This window comes from Bufo bufo, chromosome 5, assembly GCF_905171765.1.
Source record: "Bufo bufo chromosome 5, aBufBuf1.1, whole genome shotgun sequence".
NCBI classification, from domain to species: domain Eukaryota; kingdom Metazoa; phylum Chordata; class Amphibia; order Anura; family Bufonidae; genus Bufo; species Bufo bufo.
The window spans coordinates 166,474,611-166,487,885 of record NC_053393.1 but is presented as its reverse complement, the minus strand read 5'-3'; the positions used below and the strand labels follow the sequence as shown (position 1 = coordinate 166,487,885).

At 42.2% G+C, this 13,275-nt stretch overlaps 1 protein-coding gene across 1 annotated transcript in view; it reads left to right on the top strand.

The window, feature by feature from the left end:
- The window catches only part of MYOM1 (myomesin 1), a 132,055-nt gene that overhangs the window by 15,728 nt on the left and 103,052 nt on the right, over positions 1–13,275 (top strand). Inside the window, 1 exon segment of the mRNA XM_040431899.1 lies at positions 10,387–10,537. Coding sequence (XP_040287833.1) covers positions 10,413–10,537 — 125 coding nt within the window. The 5' untranslated portion in view covers positions 10,387–10,412.

Genomic DNA, 13,275 nt, shown 5'->3' with positions numbered 1-13,275 from the left:
GCCCCTAAAATGCCAGGGCAGTATAAACACCCCACATGTGACCCCATTTCGGAAAGAAGACACCCCAAGGTATTCCATGAGGGGCATATTGAGTCCATGAAAGATTGAAATTTTTGTCCCAAGTTAGCGGAAAGGGAGACTTTGTGAGAAAAAACAAAAAAAACAATTTCCGCTAAGGCTACTTTCACACTAGCGTTCGGGTGTCCGCTCGTGCGCTCCGTTTGAAGGGGCTCACGAGCGGCCCCGAACGCATCCGTCTGGCCCCAATGCATTCTCAGTGGAGGCGGATCCACTGAGAATGCATCCGCCTGCCAGCGCTCAGCCTCCGCTCCGCTCAGTGAGCGGACACCTGAACGCTGCTTGCAGCGTTCGGGTGTCCGCCTGGCCGTGCGGAGGCGAGCGGATCCGTCCACACTTACAATGTAAGTCAATGGGGACGGATCCGCTTGAAGATGACACCATATGGCTCAATCTTCAAGCGGATCCGTTCCCCATTGACTTTCAATGTAAAGTCTGAACGGATCCGCTCAGGCTACTTTCATACTTAGAAAATTTTCTAAGTTTTAATGCAGACGGATCCGTTCTGAACGGATGCGAACGTCTGCATTATCGGAGCGGATCCGTCTGATGAAACATCAGACGGATCCGCTCCGAACGCTAGTGTAAAAGTAGCCTAACTTGTGCCAAAAAAAAAAAAAATCTATGAACTCGCCATGCCCCTCACGGAATACCTTGGGGTGTCTTCTTTCCAAAATGGGGTCACTTGTGGGGTATTTATACTGCCCTGGCATTTTAGGGGCGTGAGAAGAAGTCTGGAATCCAAATGTCTAAAAATGCCCTCCTAAAAGGAATTTGGGCCCCTTTGCGCATCTAGGCTGCAAAAAAGTGTCACACATGTGGTATCTCCGTACTCAGGAGAAGTTGGGCAATGTGTTTTGGGGTGTCATTTTACATATACCCATGCTGGGTGAGATAAATATCTTGGTCAAATGCCAACTTTGTATAAAAAAATGGGAAAAGTTGTCTTTTGCCGAGATATTTCTCTCACCCAGCATGGGTATATGTAAAATGACACCTCAAAACACATTGCCCAACTTCTCCTTAGTACGGCGATACCAGATGTGTGACACTTTTTTGCAGCCTAGGTGGGCAAAGGGGCCCACATTCCAAAGAGCACCTTTAGGATTTCACAGGTCATTTTTTACACATTTTGATTTCAAACTACTTCCCACACATTAGGGCCCCTAAATGCCAGGGCAGTATAACTACCCCACAAGTGAACCTATTTTGGAAAGAAGACACCCCAAGGTATTCTGTGAGGGGCATGGCAAGTTCCTAGAATTTTTTCTTTTTTGTCACAAGTTAGCAGAAAATGATGATTTCTTTTTTTCTTTTTTTTCTTACAAAGTCTCATATTCCACTAACTTGTGACAAAAAATAAAAACTTCCATGAGCTCACTATGCCCATCACGAAATACCTTGGGGTATCTTCTTTCCAAAATGGGGTCACTTGTGGGGTAGTTATACTGCCCTGGCAATTTAGGGGCCCTAATGTGTGGGAAGTAGTTTGAAATCAAAATGTGTAAAAAATGACCTGTGAAATCCTAAAGGTGCTCTTTGGAATGTGGGCCCATTTGCCCACCTAGGCTGCAAAAAAGTGTCACACATCTGGTATCGCCGTACTCAGGAGAAGTTGGGCAATGTGTTTTGAGGTGTCATTTTACATATACCCATGCTGGGTGAGATAAATATCTTGGCAAAAGACAACTTTTCCAATTTTTTTTATACAAAGTTGGCATTTGACCGAGATATTTCTCTCACCCAGCATGGGTATATGTAAAATGACACCCCAAAACACATTGCCCAACTTCTCCTGAGTACGGCGATACCAGATGTGTGACATCATTTTCCGCTAACTTGTGACAAAAAATAAAAAGTTCGATGAACTCACTATGCCCATCAGCGAATACCTTAGGGTGTCTACTTTCCGAAATGGGGTCATTTGTGGGGTTTTTCTACTGTCTGGGCATTGTAGAATCTCAGGAAACATGACAGGTGCTCAGAAAGTCAGAGCTGCTTCAAAAAGCGGAAATTCAAATTTTTGTACCATAGTTTGTAAACGCTATAGCTTTTACCCAAACCATATTTTTTTTACCCAAACATTTTTTTTTATCAAAGACATGTAGAACAATAAATTTAGAGAAAAATGTATATATGGATGTCATTTTTTAAAAAAAAAATTTACAACTGAAAGTGAAAAATGTCATTTTTTTGCAAAAAAATCGGTAAATTTCGATTAATATCAAAAAAGTAAAAATGTCAGCAGCAATGAAATACCACCAAATGAAAGCTCTATTAGTGAGAAGTAAAGGAGGTAAAATTTATTTGGGTGGTAAGTTGCATGACCGAGCAATAAACGGTGAAAGTAGTGTAGTGCAGAAGTGTAAAAAGTGGCCTGGTCATTAAGGGTGTTTAAGCTAGGGGAGCTGAGGTGGTTAAAGTATCGTTTGCAACAAACCATACAAGTGTATTATTAATTGTTGTATAGAAGAGAATTCTAGTAAGATATTTTCAAATGAAGAACATTGAGCCACTTAGTATAGGTGGCCTTATAACATAACATCGCATAGACATAGGATCATATAGTTATCTATCAACTTTGCCAATCATTGTAGTACTAATAGTACATTACACAACATGCTGGAAAAAGGAAAGCAAGTAGTGAAGGACATATACATGAACAAAAACTAAATGAGACTAAGACAAGACAAGATATACAAGGGAAAGGTGGGCTAGGAAAGGGGTAATATAGTGCTTAGGTGCGTGCATCAATAAACTCATCCCATATCTGCCAGGTTCGATCGAACCTTTGAATCTGGTTGGTCATGAGAGCTGTAAGATGTTCCATCTTTCTGATGTCCATGTCACTAGATATAAGGTCTAGTTGGGTGGGTTGGTCTGTTCTTTTCCAGAAACTGTCAATAAGGCGCCTGGCTGCCGTCAGGATCTGTAGTGTTAAAAATAATGTATACTTTTTTAAAGGCATGAGAGGCATATTCAATAGATAAAAGTAAGGATCTAAAGGGAGCTCAATGTCCAATAGTTGGAGAAGGATATCTTGTGTTGTTCTCCAGAATGGACATATCAAAGAGCATTCCCAAAAAATATGCAGGTGAGATCCCACGCCTGTCCCGCACCTCCAACACCTGTCTGAAATTTTAGGATCAAGAGGTCTCAGTAGTTGAAGGGTATGATACCAAAACATCAATATTTTGTAAGAGTTCTCTCTATGAGTAATGCAAATAGAGGTCAGTGCTGTTTTTTTCTAAATTAATTTTCACTCACTCGGAGAAACACTACGATTCAGAAGCGCTTCCCACTTGGACATATATGAGTGTCTTGTAGGTGCGGAAAAGGACAAGGAGGAAAGAATAACATAAATCTCGGAAATAAGTCCCCTGGTCGAATCCGAGAGTTTACACAACTTCTCAAACTGTGTTGGGGTAGAAACCTGAGATGAGTTGAACAGACTAGTGAACAGGTGTTGTATTTGCAAATATTGGTATCTAGAAGATTCTGATAATTGAAATGTAGTTTTAAGGAAATTGAATGGTAAAAGTTGTAAAGTTCTGTAATCTACCATGTCCGCAAAGTGGAATAACTTTATAGAACCAAGGCCTAAAAAAGTCGGGGCACATACCTGTCTGGAACAATGGATTAAATAAAAATGAAGTCATAGAGAACCTATCAGATGCAAGGGGGAATCTCTGCATGCATGTCCTTCAAATATTATATGTAAGGGACATTGGCCCCACTAATTTAGCCATTAGTGTAGGTGGTATCCTAGACCATAATAAAGAGTTGGGATGCACAGGTGCAATAGTTTTTCTATTTCCATCCACCTGGAGTATGCATAAATGTTGGACCATGCTGGGAGACGCCTTAGGTGTGTAGCCCAGTAGTACCTGGTAACGTCTGGAACCGCCAGTCCCCCCTGCGTCTTAAGGGCTGTGAGAGTGCTACATGCTATTCTATGCCTTTTCCCATTCCATATGAATCATAATATGGAGGACTTGAGGGCTCGTAATTATTTTCCCGGAATGGGAACCGGTTGAATTTCCACTAAATATAATAGCTTAGGTAAAATGGACATTATAACAGTTGCTATACGACCGAATAAGGAAATTGGCAAGGACATCCACTTAATCATAAGGACTTTGAGTTCTTGAACGAGAGGAGGGAAGTTATAAGTATATATCGAAGAGTAAGTCTGAGTTAATTGTACTCCTAAATAGCGTAAAGTCTTCTCATTCCAGCAAAAATGGAAATTAGTCTGGAGTGTGACTAATCTGTCAGATGGGAGATTCAGTGGTAGAGCTTCAGTTTTTGTAGTGTTGACTTTATATCCTGATAGCCTACTATATCCTTCCAGTAGTCGAAAGAGGTTTGGAAGAGTAATGTGTAGGTCTCAAATAGACAAAATGCACTCTGCTAGGATCACCCAAATCCAGGAAGCAATATTAGGAGAGAAATAGTTGTTGAGGGGCACTCAAATATCTGGGAACCCTGGACAACAGTGTTTATCATAAAATCAATGTTTAATATACGCCACTAAAAAGACGTACATCAAGATATAAAATGAGACAAAATGTGCATAAGAAGATAGCTTGATAGCAAATTACACAGATTAGCGAATTATATCTGCTGGTGAAACTTCATTCGGAAACCATATAGGGGTGCTTGTATGAACGTTGGGTAGCATATATAATACACCTTTATGTTGTACTGTAGTTAAAGTGTATAAATGGCTGGAATGTCCCAATGGAGCAAACTAATGCCCACTAGAAAACAGCAAATCGTGCCACCTGTTCAAGGAACGCTGATGAGAAATGTCCCAATAGGAGTGGATCTGTAGTTCTAAGGATATGTCCATATTCTAAGTACCCAGCATAAATGCCTCCAATCAGATAATATCGATAATAGTAATGTTGTACATTACCACCGGACTTGTAGACACTTGCCGGGTATCTTCTATCCCCGCCGCCTAGACTCACTATTGCATCCCGTGTGGTCCCGTGTGGTACCCGGCTAATGTCTACAAGTCTGGTGGTAATGTATGACGTCTACAACATTACTATTATCAATATTATCTGATTGGAGGCATTTATGCTGGGTACTTAGAATATGGACATATCCTTAGAACTACAGATCCACTCCTATTGGGACATTTCTCATCAGCGTTCCTTGAACAGGTGGCACGATTTGCTGTTTTCTAGTGGGCATTAGTTTGCTCCATTGGGACATTCCAGCCATTTATACACTTTGGCTACAACATAAAGGTGTATTATATATGCTAGCTAACGCTCATACAAGCACACCTATATGGTTTCCGAATGAAGTTTCACCAGCAGATATAATTCGCTAATCTGTGTAATTTGCTATCAAGCTATTTTCTTATGCACATTTTGTCTCATTTTATATCTTGATGTACGTCTTTTTAGTGGCGTATATTAAACATTGATTTTATGATAGACACTGTTGTCCTGGGTTCCCAGATATTTGAGTGCCCCTCAACAACTATTTCTCTCCTAATGTGTAGGTCTGTCAGGGAAAGGAGGATATCATTTGCAAATGGGGAAAGCTTAAATTCTACTTGATTAACTTTAACCCCATGTATATCAGGGTGGAATCTGATGGCTGCGGCGAGGGGTTCAATACAAACCACAAAGAGGAGAGGGGAAAGAGGGCATCCCTGACGTGTACCGTTGTAAATATGAATTATATCAGATTGTGCATGGATCATTTTGATGGTGGCTGTGGGCTGGGAGTAGAGTGTGCGTAGTGCACCGAGCAAAAGGCCCATGATCCCAAAGGCCTGCAGGGTGGAGAACATAAAAGGCCAACTCAAGCGATCGAACGCTTTTTCTGCATCAAGGCTTAACAGTAAAGCCTGATGTTTGCGTTTGTTAATAACATCTATTAAGTCTATGGTTCTTCTTGTACTGTCCCCACCCTGGCGGCCCATCACAAAGCCCACTTGGTCCTTATGTATTAATTGGGGAAGCCAATATGAGAGTCAGTTGGCAAGGATTTTAGTGAAGATTTTTAGGTCGGAGTTAAGAAGAGCTATGGGGTGGTAGTTAGAACAATCCAATGGATCTTTACCCGGCTTTGAAATAAGGGTTATGTAAGAATGTGACATTGTGGCAGGTATTGGTGATCCTTGCAGGAAGGAATTAAATAATGCTAACATATGTCGCTCAAGAATAGAGGAAAATGTTTTGTAATAGAGATAAGATAAGCCATCTGGTCTGGGGGCTTTGCTATTAGGAAGTTGTTTTATCACCTCTTGAATCTCTTCAGCTGTAATCAGAGCATTAAAGGGTTTCTATCACTTTGTTTCACCTATTTAGCTTTCAGACACTAGCGATCCGCTAGTGTCTGCTTTATCTAACCATCCTAATATAAGAGCTTATTGTCCTGCCGTTTAGCTAAAAAAATAACTTATATAGATATGCAAATGAGCCTCTAGGTGCTATGGGGGCGTGATTAGCACCTAGAGGCTCCGTCTACCTTAACAAACTGCCGCCGCCCAGCGCGTCCCTCCAGCCCGCCCATCTCCAGCTGAAGCGATCCTCTCCGTGCGCGTCTCTGTTCTGCGCATGCGCAGTGAATGTCTGATGCCTCCCTGCTCAGACATCTCCACTGCGCCTGTTCCTCGGAGCACTATGACGTCATCGGCGCAGGCGCAGTGGAGATGTCTGAGCAGGGAAGCGATCAGACATTCACTGCGCATGCGCCGAATACGAGGAGCATCGCATTCCGGAGGAGATGGGCGGGCTGGAGGGACGCGCTGGGCGGCGGCAGTTTGTTAAGGTAGACGGAGCCTCTAGGTGCTAATCACGCCCCCATAGCACCTAGAGGCTCATTTGCATATCTATATAAGTTATTTTTTTAGCTAAACGGCAGGACAATAAGCTCTTATATTAGGATGGTTAGATAAAGCAGACACTAGCGGATCGCTAGTGTCTGAAAGCTAAATAGGTGAAACGAAGTGATAGAAACCCTTTAAGTGAGGTTAAAGCTTCTTTTGATACCTTGGGTAGATTGCATTGGTTCAAAAAGGAGGAGAATAAATTCCTACATTCCACCGGGTCAGAGGGCACTTGCTGCGGGAGAGAATAAAGAGAGGCATAACACTTTGTAAAACATTTGAAATAACCTTGGGGTCGTATACCATACTGCCATCAGGTTGTCTGAGAGCAGTTGGGGTCCCTACTACATTGGAGTCGCGTAGTTGACCCACTAAAATCGTATGCGGTTTATTGCCCCATGTGTAAAAGCACTGTCACGAGTATAAGAGCAGCTTTTCTGTTGTCATAAATGCCATTTCACGTAGTCTAGCTCGTAAAATGACTGCGTCATAGCAAATGTCGTGAGGGACGCGTCTCCAATTGTAGGTCTAGGTTTTTCAACTGTTCGTTGATAGCAGCATATGGCAGATTACCACCTTCTTTCAATTTGGACCCTATTGCAATACAATTGCCTCTGAAAACTGCTTTATGCGGCTCCCACAGCGTGGAAACAGAAGAAACAGAAGAGTGATTGATAGAGAAGTATTCAGATAGACTGTCGTGAAGTTCTTGTCTAGATGCAGGACTGGTAATTAGAGTGTTGTTTAGTCTCTAGTGACATACTTTGGTGTGGTTTCTGGCTGTTTTAATAAAAATGGATATCAGAGCATGATCCGACCACGTGATTCTTCCCACTTCAGCGTCGCTTAGCATTCTAAGGGTAGGGATATTACCCAAAAAATTATCAATACGGGTGTGTGTACTATGAGGGTGAGAATAGAAGGTGTAGGACTTGGATGTGGGATAGTTTATTCGCCATAGGTTATATAATGCAAACTTCCGCTTCAGATAGTCCTCTGATTTGTATATTCTTTCTGCGTCCTCTGTTGTCTAGATCTTCCAGGTGTCGGGTGTTGTCTTTTATATTTCTGGATTAACAGGTGATGACGGATTGTAGTTGAGCGATGTATCTGCGGGTATCATCATGCTCAGTTTCAATAGAGTCGATGCGAGCTGACATCTGTTTAAAATCTTGACGCAAGGAGTTTATTTCTGATTTACAAGTGCTTCTCACCTCTGCTATTAAGGCCTTGAAGTCCTCTTTAGTAGGGAGGTGTTGTAGAGTTTGATGAAGTATGATGGAGGCCTGTGATGACTGAAGCGCTCCCTCCTCTCCATCTTCTACTGGGTCTGATAACTGTTCCCAGTTTATAATTTCTCCCTCACTTCTATTTGCAGACTGTGACATCTCTGTGGTGTCCCTAGGGGGGTCATTCCAGTCACATCGGAGCTGTGATGGCGTGGCTGTTTGCCCAGGACGTCTGGCTGATGGTTTGGGCGGCATGGCGTCGCTCAGATATGCCTGACCACAAGGCTTTAATACTGCATCTGTAATGTCCCCTATAGCTTGGGTGGTGAAGCCAGGGATAAATTCCCCAGCCGTGGGGGAAAGGAGCGATGTGGATGCCTGACGAGGAGCGCTCTGAGGGGAGTCTCGCAGCAGGGGTGATGCTTGCAGTCCCACGCTTCTTGAACTAGTTAGTAATGGCGGTGATGGTGATAGGCCACAGTCAGCAGACGAAGCAGCATTACCTCTGCTTAGGTATGTATCAATCGTTCCGCTCCTCAATCCGGGTCCCGGTGTGTCCTTGGGCTTCTTGGGGAGCAGTTTCTTCCCCATGGGATGCGATCCCTGCGCTTATTTGCCTCCTGATGATAGCGTGGTGGCGGAGCTTGTCTTTCACGCAGCCATCTTCTTATACGTCCAGGCCACGCCCCCGACCTTCATTTATATTAAAATGTAATTCCTTAACCTAATCAATCACTGCAATGATTATGAAGGGAGCCAATTATGTTGCTAAACTAGAATTTGTTGCAATCATAGAAAGGCTTGTGCAGCATATGATGAGGTATGCCACAAAAGCTTTCCCTGCTGCATCTCACCAACAACTTGGTGGCTCCCCAGTGAGGCCCACGTCACAGTTTGAGAAGCAGTGGGGTAGACAGTATGAATGGGAATTAATGGCCAGCAAATAGATCTGATATAGTGTCCTCCTCCAGAGACCAGTGAGTGGCAAAGGACTTGCCTACAGAGCCTTATTTGTATAGTGTCACTATCTCACTTAGCAGTGCCATAGAGCTGTCATTAAATCAGAGATGGCACTGTTGATCTTGTCTCAGTCTACACAGCAAAGCTGAAAATTCAGCTGCAGAAAGCAGTGAATGTGTTGTTGCTTACTTGTAACGCTAATTTCTATACCCTCTCAGCAGGCATCACCATTACCTAGTTGATTTCAGGTCTAACTTACAACCAGATATCAATGAAACAGTAAGATAGACTGGGTCTCTCCCCGTTTTCCACTGAAAAAAAATGGTTGTGTACAGTGTGTTCCATTTATTTTTTTCACAGACACACCTGCTTGTCCATACCGGTGGCTGTGCATGGTCCTGAGTAATATTCATGCATTAGTTAGAGTGCTTCTAAATACTGGGTTCCCAGGGGTCATGCCTCGATGGGCCCTTTTAACTTTGATATGAGATGTATCTGAAGAATGTGATTTGTCATTTATTTCATTGATATGCATATTATTCATATTTGTGCAGCTGAGATGGCTATTTAGATACAGTCCTTAGTGCAGCCAATTGAAACTTTGATACAAGTGGTATCAAAGTTTCAGTATGGTAAGAGCAGTGAGTCTATGGAACTCTCTGCCTGAGGAGGTGGTGATAGTGAGTACAATAAAGGAATTAAAGAGGGGCCTGGATGTATTTCTGGAGTGTAATAATATTACAGGCTATAGATACTAGAGAGGGGTCGTTGATCCAGGGAGTTATTCTGATTGCCTGATTGGAATTTTTTATTCCCCTAAAGTGAGGAAAATTGGCTTCTACCTCACAGTTTTTTTTTTTTTGCCTTCCTCTGGATCAACTTGCAGGATAACAGGCCGAACTGGATGGACAAATGTCTTTTTTCGACCTTATGTACTATGTTACTATGTAAGTGAAGAAATGCCTAGTTATGATTCAGATTTATGACAGGAGCTGTAAATCCATGGACTGCCTAAGTGGGGTTACGAAAAAGTCAGCTTGAGGTCTTAATGAAAATGACCCTTGAATGCTTAGTGAAAGATTGTCGTCTGATAGAAAATTCAGCACTGGCATGGGTTACACCCTTATTATGCTGGATATTAGTATAAAGTGTAACTAATTACTAATTGTTTCTAACGATTGGTATAAATCAATGAAAATAACTAACTTGAAAATAATCTAAATCTTCAAGGCACTGAATAAATTGAGTTATTTTTGAACCTAGTATAAAGGGTGAACACAGGTGGCAGGATGTCTTTGCCCTTCTACCAAAAGCGGCATCAGCATTATGACCGTGGTTATCGCAGCACAGAAATGCAGTCTACCTTAAGCCAGTACCAGCGTGAAGAGAAGCGCCACTCTGCCGCACACCTTGGGTAACTGTTCCTTTCTTATAACCGCAGCTCTTCTGATTGGGTTTCACAGTACTAATATTTCCCACAACCCTTAATAATGAATGATTCCATCATTTTTTTTTTACTTATTCTAATCCTGCACTGGAAGATTCATTATTCTTTGAATTTCATCTCTAATATTATCTTTTTCTTAAAGGGGTTTTCCAAGTGTTTTTTACTGATGACCTATCCTCTGGATAGCAAATAAGGAGAGGTAGTGGCAGCATCTCCGGTAAATCCTTTATTCGGACGGACTTTACAGAAAGTGTGCCATAAAATTAAGCAGCAACGTTTCGGCTGTATCCCAGCCTTTGTCAAGCCTCAGGCTTGGATACAGCCGAAACGTTGCTGCCTAATTTTATGGCACACTTTCTGTAAAGTCCGTCCGAATAAAGGATTCACCGGAGATGCTGCTGCTACCTCTCTTCATTTGCTATATGGTTGACTGCTGAGGATCTGCGGTCGTGGTTTGGCTGTTGCATTGCCGTGGGTGGCCGTTTGCGTCCGTGGGTGCTGCTCTACAAATACTTTTGTTTTCTATCCTCTGGATAGGTCATCAGTATCTGATCGGTGGGGGACCGACACGCGGGACCCATGCCGATCAACTGTTTGAGAAGGCAGCAACACATGGAGTAGCGCCGCATCCTTCTCAAACTTTTCCTAGGCCAATGATGTCACGTTCATAGGTCACATGGCTTAGGCGCAGCTCAGACCCATGAAGTGAATGGGGCTGAGCTGTGATACCAAGCACAGCTGCTATACAATATATGGCGATGTGCTTAGTAAGCAGAGAGAAGGCCGCAGCACTACTGTGAGCGCCAATGCCTTCTCAAACAGCTGATTGGCGGGGGGCCGGGGTGACCCCTACCGATCAGATACTGATGACCTATCCAAAGGATAGGTCATCAGTAACAAAAACACTTGGAAGACCCCTTTAACTTTCATCTTCTACCCTTATTCTTTACTACCTGTTCCTTTTCTGTTTCTTTCCACCCTAGTTTAAAGACTATAGGCATTTGGGGGCATTTTTATTATTGTATTATACTTATCGTGGGCTAAAAACAATTCTTCCACTTGGTCTTCATTAAAAATTTTCAGCAGTTTGCCTTTTACAGCCTTTACTTTTAACTGCCTCCACAGACTGTTCTTTCTGCTTCTCGTCAGAGAGCTGTTGTGGGCTCCATCTGTAACCCTTATCTTTAGTTCCCTGACAGCTCATACACACTCATTTAAGCGAAATTATGATAAACATTTTGCATAAATGAGTTTTTAGGAGCTGTCAGGGAATGACAGACAAGGGCTACAGATTTTTTTGTGTAACACAGACTGCTGAAAATTTTTAATAAAGATGAATTGGAAAAATTCTTTTTTTAGCTCAATAATGCAATAATAAAAAAAGGCATCGAAAGTGTCCATAGCATTTAAGCTTTGCTACATGAGCAAATTTTGTATGGCGTAAATCTAAAAAACTTTAGCAATAAAGGGCATCTGTCAGCAGATTTGTACCTATGAAACTGGCTGACCTGTTACATGTGCGCCTGGCAGCTGAAGGCATCTGTGCTGGTCCCATGTTGATATGTGCCCACATTGCTAAGAAGAAATGAAGTTTTATTATATGCAAATGAGCCTCTAGGAGCAGTGGGGGCGTTGCCGTTACACTTAGAGGCTCTGTATTCTCTGCAATGTCGTCAGCTGCCAAGCGCACATGTACTGTAACAGCTCAGCCAGTTTCATAGGTACAGATCTGCTGACAGATGCCTTTTAAGTTCAATGGAGTCAATATATTCTACAATGGTGCAATCATGCATTAAATACAATCACATTTAGGGCTCGTTCAAACGACCGTATGTCTTTTCAGTGTTTTGGGGACCGTTTTTCCTGGATCCATTTTTCAGTTTTTATTTTCAGTAATGTTTCCGGTTCCATTCCGTTTTTCCGTATGGCATATACAATATACAGTAATTACATAGAAAAAAATTGGGCTGGACATAAAATCTTCAATAGATGGTTCCGCAAAAACGGAACTGATACGTAAGACATATGGAGTACATTCCGTATGTGTTCCTTTTTTTTGCAGACCCATTGACTTGAATGGAGCCATGGAACGTGATTTGCGGGTAATAATAGGACATGTTCTATCTTTCAACGGAACAGAAATATGGAAACGGAATGCATACATAGAAACATAGAATGTGTCGGCAGATAAGAACCATTTGGCCCATCTAGTCGGCCCAATATACTGAATATTATGAATAGCCCCTGGCCCTATCTTATATGAAGGATAGCCTTATGCCTATCCCATGCATGCTTAAACTCCTTCACTGTATTTGCAGCTACCACTTCTGCAGGAAGGCTATTCCATGCATCCACTACTCTCTCAGTAAAGTAATACTTCCTGATATTACTTTTAAACCTTTGCCCCTCTAATTTAAAACTATGTCCTCTTGTAGCAGTTTTTCTTCTTTTAAATATTCTCTCCACTTTTACCTTGTTGATAGAAACATACGGAGTACATTCCGTTTTTTTTTTTTTAGGAACCATTGAAATGAATGGCTCCGTATACGGACTGTATACGGAATGCAAAAAACGGCCCGTATACGGATCACAAAAAACGTTCGTGTGAACGAGCCCTTAGAGTGGTCTTAGTTCATCTTTAGGCATTGAGCTCATTGAATGATCACTAAATCCGAACACTTATGAACTGAGTGAGGCCCTTACAG